This window comes from Budorcas taxicolor, chromosome 21 (assembly GCF_023091745.1).
Source record: "Budorcas taxicolor isolate Tak-1 chromosome 21, Takin1.1, whole genome shotgun sequence".
In the NCBI taxonomy this organism is placed as follows: Eukaryota; Metazoa; Chordata; class Mammalia; order Artiodactyla; family Bovidae; genus Budorcas; species Budorcas taxicolor.
The window spans coordinates 68,358,516-68,386,322 of NC_068930.1; the positions used below are offsets into that span (position 1 = coordinate 68,358,516).

Consider the following 27,807-nt stretch of genomic DNA (forward strand, 5'->3'; position numbering starts at 1 on the left):
ATGCCCGGCCCCGACCCCGACCCTGGCCAAGCCGGCCCGGGAGCCATGAGCCCCGGGCTGCTGATGCTGCTTGGCAGCGCCGTCCTGGTCGTCTTCGGCCTCTGCTGCACCTTCGTGCACCGCGCTCGCAGCCGCTACGAGCACATCCCCGGGCCGCCGCGGCCCAGGTGAGCGGGGGGGTGGGGGTGGGGGCCTGGATGGGGCGCTGGAATGGGGGGATCGGGGAACCGCGTCCAAGCTGGCATCCGGGCTGGGGGTCCAGCCTTGCCACTGCGCGCGCGGCCACTTGGAAACGGCGGCCAGGCGAGGGGCGCTAACTATTCTTAGTAACAAATTACTCACAGCCGCAGCAGCTGCTCGGCGCCCACCGCGCTCTGCTGGGCCCCGACAACGTGATGGTAGCGACAACCCTGTTAGGTAGGCTCTATTGTTACCCCATCGTTCAGATGAGGAGACTGAGGCGCGCAGAGGCAAAGTCACCTGCCCAAGGTCACACAGTTGGTAAGCCTAGATTTAAACCCGGGTCAGCCTGGCTCTTAAAGTGGGCACTCTTAACTTTGGGACTTGGATGAGGTCACTCAACCTGGATTGGGGTACACTGTACTTTGGTCACATTACCCCCTCTTATTTTTTCTCCCCTATTTCTGTCCTGGTATCTCCTTTTTGTCTTCTCCTTAGCACTTCCATTTCATCCTTCGCTCTCACCCCCATTCACGTTCCCTCCCCCCTCCCCCCCAGAAGCTTACCTTTCTGAAGCTTAAATCAAACGTGTTGTTTCTTTGCTCCAGAAGCTTCCCATCACTTTAGAACTAAATCCAAATCTAAATCAAGTCCATTCTGTAGCCAGCAAGGCCCCTGCTGAGCTCTCAGAACCTGCTCTCCACTCTTCTCTCCCCTTGCTTGCTCACTGCTGTCCCCAGTCTTTCTGCACCCACCCACCCCAGCTGCATTCCTCCTCCAGGGTCCTCCTGTTCCCCAAGCCCACTTCCTAGCTCCAAACTCCTCAATGGGGCCCTCACCCCCGAACTTACCTCCTTTTCACCTGTTGACTGTTCACCTGTTGACTGTCTGTCTCCCCCCTTTAGAATGTGAGCCCTGGGAGGGCAGGGATCTTGTGTGTCCACATGTGTATCCCCATCGCCTGGCACTTTGCGGATGCTCAATAAATATTTGTTGACTGAATGAATAAACCATGGTATTAGAACACCCTTTGTAAAACCTCAGGACACCAACATTCTGGAAGGCACCCACCTCCAGTGCAAGCCGGATGCCCTGCCATGAGAAGCCTGAGTCCCTGTTTGGTGGGTTCAGGAAAGATCTCTGTGACTGGGGACGTAGGGAGGCAACTGTTCTCCCTGGTGCCTCTTTGTCCTCCCAGGTGCCCTCTCCCAGCATTTTCCCTTACTTCACAGCTGTGTTTTCCCCTCCTTCTAGATGATTCTTCCCCAGCCTTCTAGGCTTGGCTTAAATGCCAACTTTTTGGGGAGGCCCTACCTGCTCCCACACCCAAATACATTATGATCATTTTATAAAGTCACCCAAATGGTACAACCTCCAGTTCAATGTCTGTCTCTCCCATGGGCCTGTATCTGGCTTGTTCACTGCTGTGTCCCTGACACCTAGCTCAGCAGCACTGGTCCATGCACAGTAGACCCTGGATAAACTCTGATTCAAGATGGATGGTAAAAGTCTCTTGCCAGTTCGGTTAGGTGCACTGTCACCCTTTCAAGTTTTCATATCAGTCATCAACAGCTTGGAACTGTGAATTTTGCACTCATCCAGATAGGCCTCCTCCTGACTTGACCTTTTTGTAAACCCAAGTGCTTCGAACACTGCAGGCCTGGGTCAGTCTCTGTGTCTTGAGAAGACAGAACTTAAATCAAGCCCCTTTCTGCTACTCTCCCCCCATCAATTTTTTGAAATTGCATTAAAAAAATAAAATTAGGTATGTGTGACATGTACCCCTTTAAAGTGTACAATTCAGTGCTTCTTAGTATAGTGACAGAGTTATGCAACCACCACTGCTAGCTCCAGACATTTTCATCATCACAGAAAGAATCCCCATACCCGTTAGCTGTCACTCCTCATCCCCCAAGAACTCCCTGACAACCACTAATTTGCCTTCTGTCTCCATAGATGTGCCTGTTTTGGACATTTCATATAAATGGACTCATACAGTGTGTGACCTTTGTGTCTGGCTTCTTTAGCTTAGCAGAATGTTTTCCAGGGTCATCCATGTAGTAGCATGTATGTGTGTTTCTTTCCCTTTTATGCCTGGATTCTCCCTGAGATCTTACACTGCAGAATTGACATGTGACCTACAGGGATGCGGGTGAGTGGGTGGAGGAGTTGGGGTCTTTATATAATGTGAATATAATGTGGATTGGGGTATTTAGTCTAATGAGGTCAACTGAACAGTGCATGTGCAAAAGGCTGTGGATTAAAAATTGGTTGCTGGTCAAATACAAAACTGCACTGAAGGAAAGTTCTGGAACCTCTTTTTACTACAAATCTGATGCTTTGGCATTCAAAGTTTGGGTCCCTAGGCCATCCATGACTGGCAACATCACAGTTGACAAGCAATCTATGTGTGTATTGAGTTTCCAGTAGTGGCATTCACCCCTCGTGCTTTGGGGCTCTGCCAGCCTGAAGGCAGGGAACCCTCTTCCCTGCAAGAGGCAGCTGCTGTGTTCTCCTAGCTCCACTCCTCATCTTTATTCTGCAGGAGTCACCAGGTTGCCCCCTTCTCCATGATGCCCTCCCTGATTGTCCCACTTCTGTGTACTCATTACAAACAACATCCTGCTGCAAGAATCCATGTGACATCTGAAAACACAAACCTCATGTTCAGATCCCAGGCAGACACTGCAGCTTCTGTATTGTCACTACTCTGAACTCCCTTAGCAGCCCCACACCCTCCTACCAACCCCCTACCCCAATGTGGGATGACTGTAAACTTCACAATGAAAAGTCTCTCTCTCTCTCAGTTTTTATTTTTATTTTTATTTTTTTTGTATAAAGTTTTTTATTTTTTTAATTTTAAAATCTTTAATTCTTACATGTGTTCCCAAACATGAACCCCCCTCCCACCTCCCTCCCCATAACATCTCTGTCAGTTTTTATTTTGTAATAAAAAAAATTTTTTTTTAAATCCTGGGCAGCATTGGTTCTCTCTGCCCTCTCCTACTTGCCAAGGTGCCAGGTGTAGTGGCGGTCTGACAGTTGCTGGAGGGTTCCCAGCAATGGTGGAGATGCATGGCTGGCTCTGTTGGGGGGTGTGCATCCAGTGGGCTTGGGGTGCCCAGCTGAGCACTCCCCCCCACCCCCATCCCTCTGGCAGGAGGCAAATTCATGGCCCCTCACCCTCACTTCCAGTGGGTGGCCCACCCCTGAACCATTTCGTGGCTCCCTGCACCCCTCTGGGTGGCCTCACAGTGGGCCCTCCAGATGACTTCTGCTCCAGTAACTATCCCACACTTTCTCTGCCCACTGGGAACCTCAGATTCCCACGGTGCCCATCACGGGATTATCAGAAACTAGGCTTGCTGAGCACCAGGCAGGGGAGGGGCATTTTTGCCCGCCCCTCCCTCCCTGTCTGGGCTGCTCTGCCATATGCCGTCTGCTACCAGAGGCACACCAGGTGGGCTTCTGTCTTCCCCTCCCGGTGCCAGGAGTCTCCCGGCGCCTCTTTCCTTCATCCTCACCGGCTTGTTTCTAACGCCTGGTCTCAGCGCTCCGTCCTCGCCTCCCCAGCGCCCCCTGTAGGAACAAGGAGGAACGGGCCTTAGATGCCTTTCTTGCCTGGCCGTGGGGACCCCGCGCCACTCCATGCCTTTTACCTTCTTGAAGTGTCGCTCATCTTCCTGCCCAGGTGGCTTTGGACTCTGCTGCTTAGGATAAAGACTCTCAGACAGGTATGGGGAGGGGAGGAGGGTCTAGACTCAGTTCTCACTCAGGGGACTCAAAGCTGAAAGCATTCTCCCCAAACATGCAACTTTGGGGAGTGTCCAGGGATGCTGGATTATTCTGGAAATGAAGCCAGTCATGTGTGATGCCCACAGTCCATCTTGCTGCAGGTGGCGTGGCGTAAGTTCAAAGCCACTCACCTTCGGCGGCCCACTGAACTCTCTTCCGCCCAGCCCCTGGAATGAAGTCCTACAGTCCCGCATCTTTCTCCACCAGCCAGCACACGCTTAGCCTTTATTCTCCCCTCTTACTTCCCTGAGCAAATGAGCAGCCTGACCCAACTTCCTTCCAGGGTTCTGCTGTCACAGCGGCCCCCTTCCCTGTACCGCTTTGCTGGGACCTCGATGCTCCTGGCCGAGGACGCCCTCCTCCTCCACCGCTCAGCAGCTGCATTGCCCACCCCGCCCCCATCGCTCCTCCTCCTCTTCTGCATCGTTCCTATTTTTATACAATAGGCTGTAAAACAAACCTCCTCCCCCTCAATCCCTCCAGCTGCCGCCCCCCATCCTGGCTTTGCACCCCCGCGGTAACACCCCTTCCAAAGCCTGCCTGTTTTGGCCGCCCCCCCGCCCCTTCACCTCTTCCCTTCTCTCTAGAATCCCCCACCCCTTGGGCTCTGACCACCCCCCCCTCCACCCAGTGGGTTTCGGTCAAGGCCCCAGTGACCTCCACGGAGCCGGGCAGCTGGCTTAGTGCTTGGTGCCCATCTTGCCTGGCCCCTCTGCAGCCAGGGACAGGGCCAGTCCCTGCCTACCTCTTGAAGCTTGTCCTCACAGGCTTCCCCTGTCTGTCTCTGGCCTCCCCACCTGGCAACTCCTGCCCAGTCTCCCTGGCTGGTTGTCCCCTTCCTACCTGTGCCCCCAACAGCGGCTCACTCTTGGGGCCTCTTCTCTGCACCCACCGCTTGTGGTCTACCTGTCTGTAAGCCCCACTTTGCTGAGGGCTCACACTGATATCTCTAGCCAGGAGCTCTTCGCTCAACTGCAGTCTCAGGGGACTGCCTGCTTGCATCCTTTCCACGTGAGATGGGCAGCACACACCTAGCAGCTCCAAGGCTGGCTCCCGGTTTCATCCACTTGTCTCAGGCTGGTTGCCAGATGCCCATCCTGAGACGAGAATTGACGTGTAAGCAGTCTGGGGAAGGTGATCCTGGTGGGGTTGGAGAGAGAAGGTCAGAAGCCTAATAAAGCAAGTTACCTCTGGGGGCAACTGAGATGCAACCTCCCTGGGGAACTCTGGGACCTGGTGGCCCCTGCCTAGAGGTGGAGGGAGAGGGGATCACTGATGGAGGGCTGGTCTAGGGGCTGTTGGGCTGGGATTTCCAGCCTGCCCCTCCCGCAGGCAGAGCCAAGAGAGCACAGAGCAGGGTCTTGGGTGCTGGCCTTCGGAAGCCCCCACCTGCAAGGACAAGGGCGGGGGCGGGCATGCAGCGTTTGCTGCCGCCAGCAGCTCCCCCTCCCAGGCCTCCTCACCTTGGTGAATGGCAGCTCCAGCCAGCCTCCCAGTGGCCCAGGCCAAAAGCCCAGGGTCATCCCTGACCCCTCTCTCATGCCCCACGTCCAGTCCATCAGCCTGTCCCCTTGGCTCCACCCACCTCCATGCATTCAGCGTCTGACATCTCACCTCCACTTACAGCCCCTCGCTGCTGCCCCTGCCTCCACCTCTGCCTGCCCTGTTTACTCTCCGCCTTGTAGCAGTGAGGTCGGTTCATTTAAAACCCAAGCCAGATCCTGTCTCTGGTTCTGCTCAAAACCCTCCTGTGGCCTCCACTTCAACAAGGTCAAAGCAAAAGTTTGGATAACAGTCTGCAGGGCCGCACATGATCTGAACCCCATCCTTGGCAATCCCATCCTGTACCACTTTCCCTCAAGCATTCTGCTCCAGCCACACCACCTCCTCACTGTTCCTTGAACTCAGCAAGCATGCTCCTACCTCAGGGCCTTTGCACCTACTATTCCATTTGCCTGACATGCTCTTCCCCTAGGTACCTGTGTGGATGAGTTCCTCACTCCTTGTACCTCACTTGTCACCTTCTTAAAGTGATGTTGCCTGTTTAAAATAACCCTGCTACATCCATCCCCAGCTCTCTTTATTTCCCCCAACTCTGATTTTTCTCCCATCTGACTTCCTGTTTACTTACTTGTTTGTTTATTGATTCTGTCTCGCCCACCAGGAGAATGTGAGTTCCATGACCCAGGAAACCCCAAATGCGGTTTTATTGTCACCCATTCTGGAAGCTACAGTAAGTGAGCTTGGCAGGAATAAAGTTAAACAGGAGACAGGAACTCACCAGTACCTTGAAATGTGCCTAAAGCAACACCAAATAGGCTTGTTTACAATCTGGTTATCACACTGCTGAGTTAGCATGCCCAAAATATGCCCTGGTGAGAAGGGCTGCAGGGCACCCGGGTACCAGCCACGCGCTTGGGGCCAGGTGACTTCCTTTTCCGAGGCTCAGTTGCCCTGCCTGTTAACTGGGTTAGTAATAGACCTGCTTCCAGAAGGTGTGAGTTCAGATGGAGTCAGGCTCAGCATAGTGGCCGGCATTTAATAAATGTTCAGTGAATGTCTCAGGTTATTCCCCCTGTGGTTCAGTTGTTCAGTCGTGTCTGACTCTTTGCGACCCCATGGACTACAGCACGCCAGGCTTCTCTGTCCTTCATTATCTCCCAGAGTTTGCTCAGATTCATGTGCATCGAGTCAGTGATGCTATCCAACCATCTCATCCCCATCGCCCTCTTCTCCTTTTACCTTCAGTCTTTCCCAGCATCAGAGTCTTATCCAATGAATTGGCTGTTTGCATCAGGTGGCCAAAATATTATTCCTCATGCCAACCCCCAACTTCTGCACCAGGGAGATGGTTTTATTCTTCTACATCTTTCTAATAAAACGTCTGGAGCCAATCAGCCTGGGATTCGCGTCCTGCCTGGTGACCCTGAGCCAGGGCTGTACCTCTCCATGCCTCAGTCCTCCCATCTGTGAAGTGGGCCTGATAATACCGACTCCACAAGGTCCTGTGGGAAAGGGAGCACTCTTTGATGGTGACTTCCAGAGACCTTAATGTTTCCCATTTCTTCTAGTTTCCTTCTAGGACACCTCCCCTACTTTTGGAAAAAGGATGAGGTTTGTGGCCGCGTGCTCCAAGATGTGTTTTTGGATTGGTGGGTCCTAACTTGGTATTTGTTGCTCCTACCCCAGCCCGCACTGCTCATGGGCCAGCTTCCCCCCACCCCCAGTCCAGCACACACTCCCCTCCCTGGCCCAGGCCATTCTCACCCCCAGTAGTTCCTCTTCTAGGCAGACAGGCAGGTTCATACAAGGCGGGTTCAGAAGGCAAGCTCCGGGAAGTCCCGGTGGTCCAGTGTTTAAGAGTCTGTGCTTCCAACGAAGGGGCATGGGTTCAGTCCCTAGTTGGGGAACTAAAATCCCATATGCTATGTGGTATGGCCAAAAAAAAAAAAAAAAAAGAAAGGAAACGAAGAAGAAGGCAAGTTCTGCCTTTAGCCAACTTTGCATGGCTTTAGACCAACCATCGGAAGCTCTCTGAGCCTCAGTTTCTTCATCTGTAAATTGGGTGTGTGTGTGACTATGTAACAGTCATTGGTGTTTGGGGTGGGATTTTACATTTCTCAAAGCCATGATATTGCTTGATTCCCAGCACAACCTTCTGGGGCAAAGGAGAAGAGTAGAAACCCTGTTTTCATGGATGTGGAAACTGAGGCCAGAGAGGGATGCAATTCAGCAGAGTTGACACCAAGGCAGAACCTAGGCTCCAGACCCCTGTTGAGTGCCCCCCACCCCTGGGGTGGGATGCCCTGTTTCTCCAGCTGAGCCCGGGTTGATCTGATGATGTGCACATCTCTGGTAGTTGACAGCCTCCTTCGCATCACTTTGGTTTCCAGGGCTAAGAAGTACGGGCCCGTCGTGCGGGTCAATGTCTTCCACAAAACCTCGGTCATCGTCACGAGCCCCGAGTCGGTCAAGGTAGGGAACGGCGTGGATTTGAAGGAGAGCCCGCCCCTTCCCTGGTTGGGGGCATGAAACACTCCCCCAGGGACTGTGGGAGAGACACTGCAGAGTCACACGGATCTGGGCTGGTCCCCAAGGATCCCAAAGGGAACAGCATCTTCCTCTCTAACCACCCACCTTTTGCTGGTAGCGGTGGGAGGGGGTGCTTCTAAAAGCAGGGCTGTTTGATGTGGACGGTGAGTTACTGTTCGACTCTTCTGGGTTGGGAACTGGACACGTACATCCAGTTAGTCCACCTCTCTTAGCAGTTACTTCCTCTGAGAGCTGGGGCTATAACCCCTCTCTTTTAAGGCTCTGATGAGAAGGAAATGTTGATCCATTTATTTAACAAATGAAGGGATAAATAAAGGGTCAGATTTTGCTTCAGCATGCACTTCTGTGTACTTTCCAATTATGAACCCATTTAATTGGTAGGGACTCTTTCCGGTCCTCATCTTGGAAGCGAGGAAACAAAGGCAGACAGCATAAGCTGGCCTGTAGTATGTGCAGGATCACGTCTTCCACACTGGTACTGAGAATGGGCATCAGACAGTCTACTTTGAAGTTGGCAGAACTGGGCTTTGCTGCCAAATGGCTGTGGAACCTCGGACAATTTACATTGTCATTCTGGGCCATCGTTTCCTTGTTTGTCAAATAGGGATGCTGCTGCCCTCACAGATGGTTATAAGAATGAAATAATGCACGTGAGCTGCCCAGCCCATGCTTGGTGCACAGCAAGTGCTCAGTAAAATAATGGTGCTCTTATTCTCCTAGCGGGTACCAAGCTGACTTGTGGGTGCGGTGCTCTGCTTCAAGGGTGGCTGTGGTGATTAAGAGGGATAAAATACAACTCTGTGTCTAGATCACGAGACAAGTGGAATGACCGTGATGTCTCTAACAGAACGTTAAAAGTCATTTTATTATTATTATTTTTTAAAAACCTCATTGCAAATTTAGACACAGTTTAAGACTTTTTAAAGCATGCTACCGAAAGCCATACATGAGACCTTCATGATGTTCAGTGAGAAAAGAAATTGAAAGATATATATTAATATGATGAATTACATTGACTAGCATTCAAGTGTTAAACCAACCTTGCATTCCTGGGCATGATACAATTTGTTCCTGGTTACATGGACACAATTTACACATCTTTTGTTAAGAACTTTTGTTTCTATATTTATTCTTGATCCCTGACTTTGGAATCAGGTTGATAGGCCTCATAAAGTGAGTTGGGAAATGTTTGCACTCCTGTTTTTTGAAAGAGTTTATATAGGTGTAGTGTTATTTCTTCCTTGAATGTTTGCTAGAACTTACCAGTGAAGCCATCTAGGCCTGTCATTTTGTTTAAGGGAAGTGTTTTCTGTTTTCTTTAAATTATACAATCAATTTTTAAGATTGATATATGACCATTTGGATTTTTTATATTTTCTTGAGTTTTGCGTCATTCAAGGAATTTGCCTAGTTCTTCTAAATTGTTGAAATTACTGGTATAAAGTTGTCTGCCATGTTTATTTATTATCTTTATCATGTATGCTAGCTCTGTGGTGTTGTTGTCTTTTGTTCCCGAGAATAGCAATTTCAGTTTTACCTTCTTGAATAGACCAGCAAGAGGTTTTGTTTCCAAATCATGTTAGTTTTGTTCCTTTAAAGAGTGCTGGACTTCATCAAATTGCCTGAATTCAAATCCTGTGTCCACCATTTCTCATGTCTGCGACCTTGGGCCAGTTTTTCATCTAGATGTAAGAAGAGGATAGAAATGCCACCCACGTCTTAGGGATGATGGGACCTTAAATGAACAGCAGGATGCCGTTGTGTTCTGGAGTTTGCAAAGCACCTGCTGTGTCCAGGCGCCATTCTCCACGCTCTTCATGTGGAGCTAACTCACTCTCATAGCAGGCAGGCACTCTCCTGATTCCCATCTTGCAAAATAAGGAAACAGGGGCAGAGGAGGTGAGTAACTCACCTAGGGTCATAGAGTTAGCAAGCGGTAAAGGAAAAATCTTTGAGCCCAGATTCAAATTTAAGCCAGCAGAGTCCACAGCCTGAGCTGTCAAACCCTGGGCGGTGCTGCCTCAAAAGCTGTCTGCTAACATTACTGTTGCTACCATCCTGCTCTTGGTGAGGAAGTGGACCCTTCTTCCAGGAAGCCTTCCTTGACTTCCATGATTAGGTTGGCACTAACAACACTGAATCTTTGCTGAGTGCCTCTTCTGTGTCCTAGAAGCCCTCCCACCAGGTTTTCCCCCTTTCCTATTCTGGTTTCAGAGCAGCCCATGCCTTTTCTTGTTTTAGCCACTGTACAAGGTGGCGTGGTGTGGGCTCCTGAGCGTGGGTGTTGGAGTGAGGAAGCCCCCTCCCCGACATCATTCCCCAGATGTGTGACCACAGGAAAAAAATCCCTTCACCCCTCTATGCCCCGTTTTCCTCATCCCGGAAAGACAGGACTTCTAGAGGAAGTAGGTGAGATCACACGTACGGGTGTTCCCACTGTCGCTGGCACTCAGCTCAGGGTGACTTTTTGGAGGTGTGTTTCACAAGAGCCCAGAAAACTGCTGAGTCCTCTGCAGCCTCTCATGGGGGCACAAACTCATGTTGCTTTTTCGGGGATATTTAGAAGTTCCTGATGTCAACCAAGTACAACAAGGACTCCAAGATGTACCACGCGATCCAGACTGTGTTTGGCGAGAGGTAGGATTCGAGGGGGGTCCCGGCGGGCAGTCTGGGAGGGCCTCCGGCTGCTAGTGGAGGGTCCACAGGGGCCCGAATGTTGGACGTAGCATCAGTCCCAGTGCCCCAGCTGCCAGGTACACAACAGGGGCCATCTGTGGTGGGCACCGCTCTTGTCTTCAGCAGCTTCCCAGTCCTCCTTTCCCCTCCAGGTGGGACTAGGGGGGTCACTGAGGTTGGGACACACAGTCACCCCGTTTCTTATGTATTTGTTATGGTAAATTCACATCACATAAAACCTACTTTCTTAACCACACTGGATTTGGTACATTCTCCACATGCATAATTGTCACCACTGTCTGGTTCCAGTACATTCTCATTATCCTGAATGAAAGGTGAGCTGACCCTGTCAGGCAGTCAGTTCTCATTTCTTCACCCCGTTTCTCACATCAAGCGTCTGTCTCTCTTGCAGGCTGTTTGGCCAAGGCTTGGTGTCTGAATGTGACTATGAGCGCTGGCACAAACAGCGGAGGGTCATGGACCTGGCCTTCAGCCGGAGGTGAGTGAAGCTGCAGATGGGCCCCAGCGGTGTCACAGCTGGTTGCTCAGAGGTGGTGCTGGGCTCCCAGCCTGGGTGGGCTTGGAAAAGGCGCACCTGCATTTGAAGGGGTCTCGCTTGGGCTGAAGGGAGAGAAGAAGGACACTGCATCACTGATCAGAGAGAGAGAGAAAGAGACAGGCAGGCCCGGGGGTAGGGGGCGGGAGTAGAGAGGCCCCCATGTAGTTTGTGAGCATCGGGATCTGAATGACCTCAGTGCCTGGAGGTGTGGGGGTCCCTGCCCACCAGCCGCTCCCCTAGTTCAGATCTCATCTCTCCTCATTTGGACTTCTTCATTTATTGTTTTCATTTGAGGGTAACTTTTTTTTAACTTTTATTTTCTGTTTTTAAAATTTTTTATTGGAATATATTTGATTGACATTGTATTAGTTTCAGGTATACAGCAAAGTGGATCGGTTATACATATACACGTACTGACTCTGTTTTAGATTATTTTCCCATATAGGCTGTTACAGAGTATTGAATACTGCACAATCCATATTCAAATTTTGTCATTTGTGTAATGACAGCTATTTTTTCCTTGTCTAGGATCTAGTCCAGGTTCATGTGTTATATTTAGTTACCGTATCTCTTTAGCCTCCTTTGTTCTAGAACAGTTCTTAGTCTTTCTGTGAATTTCTTGACCTTAAGATTACTGGCCAATTTTGTAGAATTTCCTGCAACTTTGTTTGTCTGCTGTTTCTTGCTCCATAACCCTCGGTTTGTGCCTTTTTGGCAGGAATGGCCCAGGAGTGATGTTGCGTCCTCCTCAGGGTGTCGTATTGGGAAGCTTGTATAGGTTTGTCCCTCTCCTGGAGATGTTAACTCCTCCCTTGCTTAAGAGCTTCTGTTTAGTATATAATCTGTGCGACCACCACGTTAACCTTTTCTCTTAGAGTTTCATCCCAGCCTCCTCCCCGGCCTCCGTGCCTCCTGTCTCCCTCCTCCGATGCATCTACCTCGCCACCCTGGGGAGATCCTGCTGACTCAGATCTAAGCATACCTCTCTCCTGTCCTGAAGCCTTCAGTGGCTCCCTATGATCTGCAAGATGAAAGTCAGACCTCACTCCCCTCAATCTGCTCCTGAGACCCCCCCAACCTTTGGACCCTCTCTCCTCCAGCTTTCTGGAACTGCTGGGTTCTCTCTGGCGTCTCTGCCTTTCTTGCTGCCACCCCCCTGCCCTCTGTGTCACCCCAGGGAATTCCTGTGCCTCCTTTGATACCCAGCTAAGATGTCACTGCTTTGGGGAAGTGTTTCCTGACCTCCAAAGACTGAGGCCATGTCTCCTATCACATCCGCTGCAATGCTTCCCTTTCAGTCTGCCTCCCTCCCTAGATGTCAGGTCCTTAAAGGCAGAAGATGCACAGTGTCCCTGGACCCCTACATCCAGCCTGGCACCCGGCTCTGCACAAGCCCTCCAGGAACGTCCATAAAGTGAATGAATGCCTGGAATGATGTTGGTTTTACTGGAATGTTGCCAGGAATGATAAAAAGAATAGACTAGGAGGCGGCATTTATTGAATAGATGCTTGTGCTGAGCGCCAGGGTAATGAAGGCCAGCCGAGGTGACATAGTCCCGCCCTCAGGAAGCTTTGAGGTCATTGGAGGACATGGATTCTAATCACATGACTGCTCACAGTGCTCATGGCATCATTGTCTTGGTGGACTCTCTCTAGCACACTGAACCTCATGCTTGAACTGCACTTTACATTTTATTAAATGCTTTTACAGATATTTTTATTTAAATTTTTTAAATTGTGGTAAGATACGCATAACATCACATGTACGATCTTGTCCATTTTTAGGTGTACAGTTTCAGTGGTATTAAGTATATTCATATTGTAGTCAACCATCACCACTATTTTTATTTTTCATTTTCACAATAAGGTAGTTGTCGAAGTTACATTTTATTGGAAACACAAAATTCACAAAGTTGTATGAAAGAAAAGTTGGATGATTCCTGTGTTTATGAAAGTGTCAGTGACCGTTGGTGAATCTGAATTCACTACCGGGGGTAAAAAAGCAGGAACCCCTGGTGAGTTTCACCTCCAGCCATTGCACACAGAAAATCATCACTGCTGCTGCTGCTGCTAAGTCACTTTAATAAAACTGTGAGAGTAAACTGCCAGTTTCTGCTTTTTCAGGTATTAATTTTGCTGAAAGGCCTTAGTCCCAGTCATTCCATCATAAACAAGGGGTTGGGGCTTTACTGTACGGCTAACATTCTAGTCTGATATTTTGTACGTGCAGTAGCTGTAAGGGATTCAGTACTGGTGTGACAACCATCCCAGGGGACCCAAATAGTCAATTAGAATGTGACTTTTTTTTTTTTAAGAAAAAGACAACTACAAGGAATCTTGCAAATTAATATGTACTTGCAAACCACAGAAGTGTGAGAAAAAAAATCAAGAGTACTTTGAGGGGCATAGATTGAGCGCTTCCCTGGTGGCTGAGTCAGTAAAGAATCCACTGCAGTGCAGGAGACTGTCTGCGATGCAGAAGATCTTGATCCGGTCCTTGGGTTGAGAAGGTTCCCTGGAAAAGGGAATGGCAACCCACTCCAGTATTCTTGCCTGGGAAATCCTATGGACAGAGGAGCCTGGTGGGCTGCAGCCCATGGGGTCACAAAGAGTTGGACACAACTGAATGACTAAACCACCACCACCAACACCCAGGCTTAGGAGACATTTTCCTGAGGATGTGGCATTTGGGTGTCCATCTGGAGAGCAGGCAGATGTTAAGGTGCTAGTGCAGTGTAGGGGTTGAGGGTGGAAGGGGAGAGAGCTCAGGCAGAGGGGACAGCATGCGCAAAGGCCCTGAGACAGGAAAGAGCGCCGTGCTTCGGAGGAGATGAAAGGCCATTGTAACAGGAAAGCAATACCGCAGGTGGGGATGAGTAAGAGCAGACAGCCTCCTGGGCCCAGGTGAGGGTTTCCCCTCCCTCCTGAGAGAAACAGGGTGCTTGAGAGCATTTTAGGTGGGCAAGGATGAGATCAGAGTGGTGCTTTCAGTAAAGTCCTGGACCACAGAGAATACGCTATGCAGCTGTCATGGGATGGGGGCAGTAGTGACCACAAGGATGCCAGGACCTGTGCTAGAGCTGGAAACCAGAGAAGAGCTGGCTGATTGTAATGAAGAACTAATAGTCTTTCCTAACTAAAAAAGTCACTCTTTTTTTTTTCTCTCTCTCTCTTCCACAATTTTCTCTTTTTATTGGTTTTAAACACCTCTTATTTGGAAATAATTTCGAATTTCTAGATAAGTTTCAATAATAACAATAGGAGAGAAAACATTCTTATGCCCTCTACCCAGATTGCTAACATTTAAAATTACTTTTAATTTCAAAAGCAAAAAAAAAAAAAAATTCAAAAGCAGCACTTTCTCTTTGTAAAAATTCTGAAATATGTAATGTACAAAGGAGCAATCTTCCCTCTTTCCAATCCCTCAGGGATACTGCTTTTGTGAATTTGGAGTATATCTTTCCATACCTCTTTCTAAGCTGTTTGCCAGGCAGACAAGTCAGGTAGCTATCCTGGGGCAGGGGCACTGTGGGTTGAGAGTTCTGGGTCTGAAGACTCATTTCTGTTGGGCACCCTGATTGCTCAAGGACAGAGAGTGAAATGAGATGATTAAAGGCTGAAGATGGTGGCCTGGGCAGGTAAGGACATTGGGCAGTATGAGCAGAGAGGTCAGAGGGGAAACCTCCTGGACTCTTAGAGGCCCTAGAGGCCTTTATTCCCTCCCCCCCACATCCCCCCACACTGTCCTCTGGAGTTTCTACACTGCCACATCTCCCTGGAGTCAGAGTTGAAGGGCCCAGTGGCAGAAAGGGTACATGTGGAATCATTAAAAGAAGCATAAAGGGACACAAGCCATCTTGAGTGGAAGGGGATTGGGAACCCAAAGGCTTAGTTTGATTATTGCAACCCCAACCTGTGAGCTGGGTCTTGTGGGGAGATCAGAAAGGCTGGGGGAGGCCCCCATCACCACTCTGCAGTGTCTGTCCAGAGAGGGGACAAAAGATGCCCGCAGGTCTGGGCTGGTCCCAGTGGCTGCTGATGCCTATGCTGTTTCCCCAGCTCCTTGGTTGGCTTGATGGGAACGTTCAATGAGAAAGCAGAACAGCTGGTGGAGATCCTGGAAGCCCAAGCGGATGGTCAGACCCCAGTGTCCATGCAAGACATGCTGACCTGTGCCACCATGGACATCCTGGCCAAGGTGATGGGAGGATGGTGGGGTGGGGGTGGGGCAGGCCACACCAGCAATGGGCTCTTCTTCCCTCCTTTTTCCCTTCCTTGCTTCCCTCCCCTCCCTCCTGCTCCTCCATGTATCAGCCACCCCTTCTCTGCGCTGGGAGGGGCATCTCCTTTATTTCCTTGAACATTCGGAACAACCTGTAGTGAGATTGGAGCTACTAACTCATTCTCTAGACATGGACATGAAGAAATGCAGGGACTGGCTCTTGGCTGGTCAGTGGCAGGACCAGGACTGGATCTCAAGTTTGCCTGACTGTCAGCCTGAGCCCACCCACCCCCACCGCCATCTCAGCAGGGGCCCAGATAACTTCAAACCCAGGTAAAACACAGAGTGCAGGCATAGTGAGTGAGGCGTTATCACCATTCAAAAATTCACTGGGAGTTTGGATTTAGAATGAACATCCAAGGAAGGCTGCATTCCAGGGGAAGCACATCTTGTCAAGGAAAGAAGCCTAGGTTCCCTGAGTGGCTACTATGTGCCACTTAATCCTATCACATACCACAGGGTCAGGACTGTCACAGGTTGTTGTAAGGAGTGGATGGCACAATGCACGCAGTGCTTGCCCTGGGTCTTCAGCCCTCCCATCCCCCGCGTGTGACCTCACCCTTTTGTCTCCCCTAGGCAGCTTTTGGGATAGAGACCAGCATGCTGCTGGGTGCCCAGAAGCCTCTGTCTCAGAAAGTGAAACTGATCCTGGAGGGCATCAGCGCATCCCGGAACACTCTGGCGAAGGTACCAGGCATCATGGCTTGTCTCGTCCTCATTTGCTGGAGCAATTCCTCCAGTGATTTTTTTTTTTCCAGAATGGGTTTTGAGTTCTGATATGTCTGAAGTGACTTCCGAATCAGTCAGGATTTGCATACATCGCCTAAAGTAGAGGCAGAAAATCAAAATGGTTTCAGAAAATTAGGAGTAAATCTTTCTCGTATGTGAAATGATCCTGAAGCAGGTAACCCACGATGGCAATGATGACTCCACAATGTCAGATGTTCCTGGATTTTTCTGTCTTTCTGCTCCAGTGTCTTTAGCATACCTCCTCATTGTAATAAGATGGCTGCTGCAGCTCCAGCTATCACCTCCTTGTTCCAGGCATGAAGGAAGAGGAAGGGGGAAAGGTGGTACTATTGCTGAACCAAATTTGAGTCTGCTTGCCTGCACACAGTAAAGCCCATCTTACTGATACTGGGTTGTGGTAAAGGAAAGTCCAGTGTTTATTGCAGGGCACCAAGCAAGGAGTGCTAGTGCCTAAAAAGCCTGAACTCCCCTAAGGCTTTCAAGGAAAGATTTCAAAAGACAGAGTAAGGGAGAGGAGTTGTGGGGTGTGAGATCTTTTCGTAGATATTCTGACTGGCTGGTGGTGAGGTAATCAGGAAGCAACATTATCAAACTTCTGGTTCTGTCTGGTCTGGGGTCTACGTGCTTATGGGCAGCATACTGCTAACCTCCTCCACCGGAGGAAGTATCTGCAAAACAACTCAAAAGATATGGCTCCGAATATTATCTATAGCCCCTGAGGAGGAACTAAATGAGCCTGACTTTATTTAATGGCTATTTTTATTTTGTCTTCCTTGGCTGTTTCCTTTCTTTCTGCATTTTCTCACTTCTCTGATTAAATGTACCCTTTGGAACTTGGGGAAGACTTGGGAGGCTACAGTTTTCCTATAGACAAGAGGCAGGTGGAGGATGGCAGGGGGCAGGAGGGGTTGGGTTCTGCTCTGGGAAGACCCCATAGGGTTGCACTCAGCTACAGCACTTGAGCTGATTCCCAGACAGATGCCCTCCTGTTCCCTGGGACTTCAGACTCTGTGCTTAGAATCCCCTGATGCCACTGCATCTGTTCAGCAGTTAATTCCACTCCACTTCCCTCTGGCTTCTGTCCACTTTCCACCTTCAGTGTAATCCTAACTGTATCCATCCTTCAGGAATCCTTAAAAAATATATAATTTATTTTTGGCTATACCACCCACGACATATGGGACCTTGTTAACAGTTTCCTGACCAAAAATTGCGCCCACACCCCCTGCACTGGAAGAAGCATGGAGTCTTAATCACTGGATCACCAGGGAAGTTTCCCCCAGGAATCCTTTCCTATTTTCCAGTGCTCCGTGGATTTTTTAAAAAATAATTTATTTTTAATTAAAGGACAATTGCTTTACAGTATTATGTAGGTTTCTGCCAAACATCAACATGAATCAGCCATAGGTATACACATGTCTCCTCCCTTTTGAAACTCCCTCCCACCTCCCTCCCCTTCGCACCCGGGAGATTGTTTCAGATCCCTGCTTTTTGTTCCCTGGGTCATACAGCAAATTCCTGTTGGCTATCTATTTTACATATGACAATGTATGCTTCCAGGTTACTCTCTCCATACATCCCACCGTCTACTTCCTCCCCCCGCCCCACCCCCAGCACCACCGCCCCACCCCCAGCTCCCCATCTGTCCATAAGTCTGTTTTCTGTGTCTGTGTCCCCAGTGGTCAGTGGATATTTTAAGGCATCTTTCCCAACATTTCTAGGGATTCAGAGCAGGAAGGGGAAGCCAGTGCTTGGGCCTAGCCCACCGTCTTGATGAACTATCCTGGCTACTTGATCTTTTCTAGAATGTTCCCAGGTTCTTCTGACTTCCTAGCCTGCTGTGGATTTATGAAGTCGTTTTGGAGCTAGGGGTGCAAGGGAGTGGGTGGGGGCGCTCACTGAGCGGGAACTCTCCTGCAGTTTATGCCGGGGAAGTGGAAGCAGCTTCGCGAGACCCGGGAGAGCGTCCGCTTCCTGCGCCAGGTCGGCAAGGAGTGGGTCCAGCGGCGCCGCGAGGCCCTGCAGAGGGGGGAGGACGTGCCAGCCGACATCCTCACGCAGATCCTCAAAGGTGCCGGGCCTGGGAGTGGGGCGCGGCGGGGGTGCCCCTCCCCTGCCAGGGTGTCCCATCACAGGAGACAGGGTACCAGGCTCCCGGGGCCCTGAGACGCGCCTTGTCTTTCAGCTGAAGAGGGGGCCCAGGACGACGAGATCCTGCTGGACAACTTTGTCACCTTCTTCATCGCTGGTCTGTAGCTTCAGCGGCCACCGAGGGTTCCGAGCTTTGCAGGAATGCTGGGGACCATGGGCTACCTGACTCAGAGCTGGTCTTAGACAGGCTGAGCAGAGTCCCACTCTGGGGGGGCTGGGGTGAGGGGAGCAGACTCCCTCTCTCGCGGCTCGGGGAGGCCCAGGAGGCTCTCTTGGTGGCGCCCCACCTGATTGTTGTTCAGTCGATAAGTTGTGTCCAGCTCTTTGTGAAGCCATAGACTGTGGCCCACCAGGCATCCCTCACCATCTCCTGGAGTTTGCCCAAGTTGGTGTCCATTGAATCGGTGATGCCATCCAAACATCTCATCTTCTGTCGCCCCCTTCTTCTCCTGCCCTCAATCTTTCCCAGCATCAGGGGCTTTCCCAATGGTGGCTGCTTGCATCAGCCACCTGGTTAACTCCTTAACCCACCTGGTTAACTGAAGTGAAAGTCGCTCAGTCGTGTCCAACTCTGCGACCGCATGAACTGTAGTCTACCACACTCTTCCGTCCATGGGGTTTTCCAGGCAAGGGTACTGGAGTGGGTTGCCATTTCCTTCTTCAGAGGATCTTCCCGACCCAGGGATCGAACCCAGGTCTCCCGCATTGTAAGCGGATGCTTTACCATCTGAGCCACCAAGGAGCTGGCAATTGTGAAGTTTCATGAAGCTCCCTTTGGGGGCTCAGGAGAGCTTGGCCACGTGAATGCAAGGCTCTGCCTTACTCAGAATTTGTGGCGAGGCCTTCGGTAGATTAACACCGGAAGACGCGTTAAGCACATTGATTGATTTATTCATCAGATACTTCTTGAGCATTGTTCTTCACCTGGAAAACTCCTCCTCACCCTTCAGACAGGAGATGTACCCTCTCCAGACCTCAGAAGCTGGTGCCCACAGCTTAGGCAGGTCTTGAGCCTTGGCCCCAAAAGCCTTGCTTTCCTTGAGTCCCAGCTCTGCCCCTCCTGCTGTGTGACCCAAGAGAGACATATCCCTGTCAGCCGCAGCTTGCTCTTCTGCAAAATGGGGACAAATATCCCTCCAGGCCAGGTGAGGCCCAAGGAGGGTTGGAGGAAAGGTCTTCCAGGGTGTGATACCTGCATGCATGGGGGCAAAGGCTGGTCCTCTGGCTGCCCTGGGTGGCACCAGGTGTGGAGGTGGACAGCTGTCTCTGTATCTGGAGGTCTGGCTCAGCCAAGGGGGCGCAGTGAGGCCTTGAACTGCCTCTAGGGGCTCGGGCTCTCAGAGGCCCGGTGGGCTGGGCCAGCCGCAGCCCTGTAGGCCACGTGGGGCTGCCACTCTCCTCCTTCCCCACAGGTCACGAGACTTCTGCCAATCACTTGGCGTTCACGGTGATGGAGCTGTCGCGCCAGCCCGAGATCTTGGCGAGGTATGGAGAGGGGAGGTGGGGGGGGTCCCCTTGAGGTTGGTGAAGGGGGCTGTCTGACCTCTGATTCCCAGAGGGCTGCCTGCTCCTACCTCCCACGGCTGAGCCCCCGGCCCTGTTCAGTGAGCCCCTTCACCCCAGCGTCTTTGCACTTGCTGTCCCTACCTCTAGAAGCTCCTCTTCCTGCTTTTCTGCTGGAGAACCTCCCTCCCCTCCTTCCCCCCCCTCCCCTCCCCTCCCCATCTCTCCTCCCCTCCCCATCTCTCCTCCCCTCCCCATCTCTCCTCCCCTCCCCATCTCTCCTCCCCTCCCCATCTCTCCTCCCCTCCCCCTTCTTCCCCCTCCCTTTCTCCTTCCTCCCTTCTCCCCCTCCCCCTGCCTACCTTCCCCATTCCCTTCCCCCTCCTAAAACCTTTCTGACCCCAAAAGCAGCCACTCCGTTTCCCCAGCTAGCCTGCCCCCAGCTCACACATGCACCTTCTCCCCGGGACCGTCTGCTTTGAGTCTATTTCAGTTGTGAAACCGGAAGCTCCAAGAGGGCAGGGCCTTGGCTGTTTCCCTCCTGAGATGTGTGCAAGGCCTGGCCAGGGGCTGGCACTGAGGACTGAACCGCATTCCAAGCCAAGTGCTGAGGGAGTGCTTGTCTTCCGCTGGCGAGACAAAGGCGGGCCTCCCTGGGGAGGTGGCATTTGAGCGGGGGCTGTTGGTTTCCTTAAATACAAACAGGGTCCCTCAGGGACTGGGGCCCAGACAGGCTGAGCCAAACGCCAAGGACAGGCTGGGGGCTGGGAGCTCTGGGGACGTGGGGAAGGGCCCATTAGGGCAACGGTTGTCATGCCCAGCAGAAAGGGCAGACTGAACGATTGCCTGGGAGTATAAAATAACACATAGGGCTTCCCAGGTGGCGCTAGTGGTAAAGAATCCACCTGCCAATGGAGGAGATGCAAGAAACATGGGTTCCACCCCTGGGTCGGGAAGAGCCCCTGGAAAAGGAAATGGCAACCCACTCCAGTATTTTAGCATGAAAAATCCCTGTTTGAATCCCAGTTCAAAAAACAGGGTTTGAACTGTGGGGCCCCCTTACACATGGATTTCTTCCACTAAGTACTGGCCCCAACACCGCACGGTCCCCAATGGGTTGAGTCCAGAGATGTGGAACCACGGACACGGAGGACCAATTGTCCAAACTTACACTCAGATTTTTGACTATGCGGAGGGTCAGTGCTCCAACTCCTGTGTTGTGCAAGGGTCAACTGTAGCTTATTGGTGTTTAATAATACATAATAAAAATATAATTATAAAAATAAATAAAATGAAAATACATAATAGTATTTATTAAAAATTTGGAATAAACAGAAAAGTTTAATTAATTATTACAGTAAATCCAAGGACTTCCCTAGCAGTCCAGTGGTGAAGACTCCACACTCCAATGCAGGGGGTGTGGGGTCGATCCCTGGTTGGGGAACTAAGATCCCACATGCTGCGTGGCATGGGCAAAAAAATCAACAACAATAAATCTACTCGTGGTGCCCGCATCCGCCCAGCGACAGTTAGTGGTTAATTCCTGAATTTCACCGTGTGTATTATCACGACATTGCTCCACATTTCTGCAACCTCTTCCCAAGTCCATTCATTCCTTTTTTCTTAAACTTTTTTATTTTGTATTGGGGTATAGCTGATTAACAATGTGGGAGTTTCAGGTGAACAGTGAAGGTGCTCCGTCATACATATACATGTATCCATTCTCCCCCAAACCCCCGCCCCCTCATTCTTTTTTAAATATTGTGTGTGTGTGTGTATCATATATATTATATCACATCTATAATAAAGTTTACCATCTAAACTATTTTCAAGTGTGTAGTCCAGTGGCATTAAGTACATCCACAGTCAGGCAGCCATCCCCACCGTCCATCCCCAGAACATTCCAGCATCCCAAACAGAAACCGTCCCCATTAAGGACTAACTCCCCACTCCCTGCCTCCCTCCCTCCAGCCCCTGGCCACCACCATTCTATTTCCTGTCTCTGTAAATCTGACTCCTCCAGGTACCTCCCACAAGTGGAATCCTACAGCATTTGTCCTTTTCGCTTGGTTTCTTTCGCTCAGCGTAGCGTCCCTGAGGTTCAGCCACGTGGCAGCATGCGGCAGGATGCCCTTCCCTTTGAAGTCTGAACCATACTCCATTGTATGGATGGACCACCTCTTGTCTCTCCATTCATCCATCAGTGGACACTTGGGTTGCTTCCAGTTTTGGGCTATTGTGAATTGTGTTGCTACAGACGTCAGTGTGCAAATATCTATTTGAGACCCGACTTTCAGTTGTTTTGGGTGTTAAGCACCAAAAGAGGTGGGGTTACCATCGCATGGTAATTCTGTGTTTAGTTTTTTGAGCAGCCTCCATACCATTTTCCATAGCAGCTGCGCGATTTTGCATTCTCATCAGCAGTGCACAAGGGTTCTGGTTTCTCCACATCCTCACAACCCTTGTTATTTTCTGCCTCCGGCATGGGTAGGAAGTGGTCCAGGTCCATTTTCACTGCTATATATTATTGTTTAAATTTTATTTATTTTTAATTGGAGGATGATTGCTTTGAGCTCCCTGCATCGTACAGCAAATTCCCACTGGCTGTACATTTTACATACGATAACGTGTGTGTTTCAATGCTACTCTCTCTATTAGTCCCGCCCTCTCCTTCCCCCGCTGTGTGCACAAGTCAGTTCTCTGTGTCTGCATCGCTATTACTGCCCTGCAAATAGGTTCATCAGTACCATCGTTCTGGATTCCATGCGTATGCGCTAATATATGATAGTTGTTTTTCTCCTTCTGACCTACTTCCCTCTGTATAACAGGCTCTACGGTGTGAATCCTAAGGCTGGTGCCTGTATCGTTCATTCTGCCCTTTCCAGCTGCTTTGAGCCTAGCTAAAACAGGCCTCTTTGTGCCTTTTTTTTTTTTTTTTCAAGGTGTAAAGAAAATTCAGCTTGCATTTTATAAGGATGGTATCAAATTTATATATTTGAGAGAATGGGGTTCTGAGAATAATTCTCACTATAAAGAATTTATAATCCTGAGAGAATTGGCATCAATATAATATTAAGTCTCCCAAACAAAGATGGAATTTAATCTCCATTTATGCAATAGGCATCTTTGTGCAAAGACCCTGTTCTGAGGTGGTTTCCCTCCTGCAGCCGATTCCAAGCAGCACACAGTGATGGGTGGATGTTTTGAGGGCCAGAAACGTAGTTCCCAATGGCTTGGGCATCTGGGTTTGGACATGGCGGTTCCTCCAAGAACAGGGTCCGGGGGGCAGTGTGTGCAGCGGAAGGGGGCCCCAGGCCTCTCTCGTCACGCTTCCTGCCATGCCCCCTCTTAACACTCTCCCCTTGGAGACAAACTTGTCTTTGTCTGACCGACAGGCTGCAGGCCGAGGTGGACGAGGTCATTGGGTCCAAGAGGCACCTTGACTGCGAGGACCTGGGGAGACTGCAATACCTGTCTCAGGTGTGGGGGTGGGAAAGAAGCTCCTGGGCAGAGGTGGGTGATTGGCTGCCCAGGCCTGCTGCCTCCCTGGACCCTGTGGGACAGGGATTCTCCCGTGTCCTGGCACCGGAGAATCCCCTGGGAGATTAAAGACCCTCCCTGTGTCCAGGCTGCTCCAGACCAAGGGTATTGAGCCACTGGGGGTGAGGCTGATGCTCCCCAGGTGACCCCAACATGGAAATCAGCCCATTAGTCAAAGGCGCTATGTTTGGGTTTCCCAAGGAGCCTGGGTTCCAAAGGCCTTAGACTTTCCACCAGGGGGCCAGTCTCGGCCAGCAGAGTCCCATCCAGTCCCTGACACAGCACAGGGGAGGCCTTCCTTCAGCTGCCCTGGGTCCTCGGAATGGTGGGGGCCCCGGTTCAGGGGAGGCCTGGCTCCTGGTGCGGTGGCTTTGATCAACCCCCTCCCCGGGCCTCAGTTTCCCCTTCTGTCCCATGAGGGGTTGGACATGGAGATGAGGCTAACCTTACAGGGGCTGGGGACCCAGTCTGGCTGTGGGCACACATGCAGCGCCATGAATGGGAGCAGAGAAGGGTCTGGGACATGCTTCTGGCACTTTCCATGGGGGTTTTCCTGACATCTGTCTCTCATTATCTGCCCATGCGGTGTCTGCAGGTCCTTAAAGAGTCGCTGAGGCTGTACCCGCCTGCGTGGGGCACCTTCCGTCTGCTGGAGGAGGAGACCTTGATTGATGGGGTCCGAGTCCCCGGCAACACGCCGCTCCTGGTGCGTGGGGGCCCTGCCTGCCCACCCCCGCGTGGCCGGCTCGGGGCTGTCCTCTGAGGTCAGGGGCTCCACCCTGGCCACCCTGTGCCTTCTCACTTGAGTCTAACCGTAACCCTGTGACGTGCTTTCTCTCCCCGCCACACTGTCCAGTGTGAGATTACAGTGGGTGCTTTTACAACGGAGAGGCCTCATTTACAGCTGAGGCCGCTGAGGCTCAGAGAAGTTAGGTGACTTTCCTGAGGTCACACAGCTAGCAAGGGGCAGATACAGGGATGTGCCCAGTTTTTGAGCTGGCCCAAATTTGCCCCAGTTCCTTTTCTGTCCACAGCTCCTCCTCCCACTAAGGCTGGCTTTTCTCCCCCTGGTCACCTTTAATTTTGTTTCTCTGGCTGTTTCCTCATTCATCCATTCAGGCTCCATTCATGCACAATGACCTCCATAAACTCACTACCCCTCCCTGCAAAAAACTAGAATGTAACGAGCTGTGATACACGGCTCTCCTGGTTCCCCCCAGAAGCTGTCACTCTCCTGAATTCTTTGCTTGCCACCCGCTCACCTTTGTGTGTGTGTGTGTGTGTGTGTATCCACACAATAATATGCTCTAGGACTTGCTTTCTGACTCAGCACAATGTCTGTTAAGATTGTGTAGATTTCCACGTGTGGCTGTAGGCCGTCCGTTTTCACTGCCCTGTAGCATGGCATCAGTCATTCTGGATTGCTCTGTGCTGTGCTGAGTTGTTTCAGTCGTCTCTGACCCTTTGTGACCCCATGGACCATAGCCCGCCAGACCCCTCTGTCCATGGGGTTCTCCAGGCCAGAATACTGGAGTGGGTTGCCATTTCCTTCTCCAGGGGAGCTTCCTGACCCAGGGATCGAACCCGGCTCTCTTACGTCTCCTGCATTGGCAGGCGGGTTCTTTACCTGGGAAGCACCATATTGGATTAAGGGCCCCAGTGACCTCATTTTCACTTAATTACCTCTTTAAAGAGTTTATCTCTAAATACAGTCACATTCTGAAGTTAACTTCAGCATATGAATTTTAGGGGCACATGATTCAGCCCAAATAGGACCCAGTTTTATTTTCACAAAGAAGAATGATGTGTCCCAGCTACTGAGCAGCTCCCCCTGCCCCAGGGCCCGGCCACAGTCTCCCCTGCACACACCAAACCTTCAGCCATGCATGCTTCTTTATCCTGTTTATCTGCGCTTTTTAAAAAACTACCAGCTACTGCAATGACCGTCTTTTTAGAATGCCCTTGCATCTGAAAGGGCGAGGACCCGGGGCTGACTCTCAACCCCCGTGTCCAACTTGAACCCCGTGACCCTGAGTGGGCAGACCTGGGCTCCAACCCCAGTCCTGCTCCCTGCTGGCTGAGTCATCTCAGGCAAGACCTGAACTTCCGGGCCTCAGTACCATCCTGGTAAGATGGGGGTGCTGGTACCTGAGTCAACAGGATAATGTACATCCTCTGCCTGGCAAAACCCCCTGGCATGTAGTAGGCACCTTTTGGTGCCCCTAGACCCCTCCCCGTCTTACGCTCCCACCCCAGCCCTGGCAGCCCTGGACCCCACACAGAGGAGGAGCAGTGAAGATTTGGAGAGACACTTGGCGCAGAGGCCAGCACCCAGGGCCCAGAGCCGGGGCACAGAGCATCAGCCCCAGTCAAGAGGCACCAGGTATTCAGGTGAAAGACTACTGGGGGGGTCAGTGGCATCCCTGCCCCACTCCACTGAAGCGAGTCTTATGCTGAAGACAAATTGGAATAATAACAGCTCTCAGGACGGCCTTGCCGTAGACCTGAGCTTGCATCTCGTTTTGGCCACTTACTTGCCAGGTGACTTCAGGCATGTCATGAACCTCTGAGCCTCAGTTTCCTCATCTGTAAAATAGGGATAATTGTGGCTCCCCACACAGGGTAAAGCCAAGCATGGGATGATGTAGCGTGCCCAGCTGGTGGGTGACACATTGGGCTGCCCTCTTTCTTCCTCTTAGACACTTTTCAGGGGCCAGTGGAATCCCTGGTCCAGATGGGCGGGTGGGGAGGTGGGCGAGGTGGTAGGGAATCGAGGAGGGGTACTCTGCTCCGAGTATCCCCACTGGGTGACTGCAGCAGGTGGGGGAGGTGCGAGGGGACCTACCCTTGGACCCAGAGACAAGCGGACCCTCTGCCCGGCAGTTCAGCACCTACGTCATGGGGCGGATGGACACATACTTTGAGGACCCTCTGACTTTCAACCCGGATCGCTTTGGCCCCAAAGCACCCAAGTAAGTCTGTCTTCAAGCTGCCAGCTAGTGGGGGCCTGGCGGGAGGACGGCCCCAGCGGCTCTGGTCTGAGCTGCCGTGACCACTGATGACTGCAAGGGAGCTGGGAGCCCCACTCTGCCCCCATTTAGAGGGAAGAAATCACAGCTCAGAGAGGTTAGGTAACTTGCCCAAGGAGGCACAGCCAGCAAGGACTCAGACTGGTTTTAAAGCGTGTGCTTGTAACCAGTCCTTTATACTGGAAAGCCCTGTGACTTGGGCAAGTGGCTGAGCCTTCCCTAGCCCGGATGATCCTATCTGAGAAATGGGAATACCAACAGCTCCCTCTAGAGTGACTGCTTTTAAGTACAACAGCTCTGATGGGGTCTGAGTCCAGACCCAGACTGCCTGGAGCAGGACATGTGACCGCCTAAGTGGACCAAGTAGGATCTTGGGGGAGTGGCTTTGCCTCTCTTAGCCTCAGCTCCTCCATCTGTGAAACGGGACCAATCACAGCTCCTTCTGGAAGGCTCAGTGGAGGATGAAATGAGAAAACGCTGACCCAGAGCTCAGCAGAGTCAGCTGGTGATGTCTTTAGCTTGGTCAAAAGCAGCCCCAGCCCAAAGCCATCATCACAGGGGTGGCCTCGTCACGAATGTCGCCTCCTGACGCCTCCCTCCCATTCGCAGGCCCAAGTTCACCTACTTCCCCTTCTCCCTGGGACCCCGCTCCTGCATCGGGCAGCAGTTTGCTCAGGTAGGAGGCCAGCCGCAGAGTTTTGGCCCAGAGGTGACCACGGGGTGGCGTCTGGTCTGGGAAGCACTTCAGAGCCCCCTGCTGCTCCAGGGTCCCCAGGGCTGGGGGCTGGGGGCTGGGGGCCCAGGCAGCCATGGCACCTCAGTCCCTCATCCACGCCGCTGACTCACCCTCCCCGCCCCCTGCGCGCACAGATGGAGGTGAAGGTGGTCATGGCCAAGCTGCTGCAGAGGCTGGAGTTCCGGCTGGTGCCCGGGCAGCGATTCGGGCTGCAGGAGCAGGCCACACTCAAGCCGCTGGACCCTGTGCTGTGCACGCTGCAGCCCCGGGGCTGGCAGCCGGCGCCCCCGCCCCCGCCCTGCTGAGGGGCCCGGGTGGGACCACATTCCTCGGCCAGGGCCCTGGGCACCCTGCTCCCCCACCCCCATCCCCAGGAGCACCCTCCACGCTGGCTCCCAGCGGGCCCTCGGCCCTCCACTGCCTGTTTCACTCCCTCCGAGCTCCCCCTCCCCGCTAACCCTGCCATCCTCCCACCGGCCCCTGCCTAACCCCCAGCTGCCACCCAGATGTGCTGTTTCTCTCTCCCTACCCGTCCACCCCCCTCCCACCCCGC

The 27,807-nt window shown here is 51.7% G+C and overlaps 1 protein-coding gene across 1 annotated transcript; it reads left to right on the plus strand.

The window, feature by feature from the left end:
* LOC128066926 (cholesterol 24-hydroxylase) lies at positions 1–27,559 on the plus strand. Its single transcript, XM_052660052.1, has 15 exons — positions 1–167; positions 7,047–7,127; positions 7,869–7,950; positions 10,592–10,665; positions 11,117–11,203; positions 15,323–15,461; positions 16,122–16,232; positions 18,216–18,366; positions 18,481–18,543; positions 19,859–19,931; positions 23,345–23,429; positions 24,085–24,195; positions 26,373–26,461; positions 27,128–27,194; positions 27,389–27,559. Exons 1-15 carry the CDS (start codon positions 1–3, stop codon positions 27,557–27,559), a joined length of 1,551 nt encoding a protein of 516 aa, XP_052516012.1.
* The last annotated feature ends 248 nt before the right edge of the window (positions 27,560–27,807 follow it).

Excerpts from the sequence above, each read along its gene's own strand:
- LOC128066926 (XM_052660052.1), top strand. The coding sequence starts at position 1 with ATGCCCGGCCCCGACCCCGACCCTGGCCAAGCCGGCCCGGGAGCCATG. Across the intron at positions 7,951-10,591 it reads CGAGCCCCGAGTCGGTCAAG|AAGTTCCTGATGTCAACCAA; the intron begins GTAGGGAACGGC and ends GGGGATATTTAG. Across the intron at positions 10,666-11,116 it reads CAGACTGTGTTTGGCGAGAG|GCTGTTTGGCCAAGGCTTGG; the intron begins GTAGGATTCGAG and ends TCTCTCTTGCAG.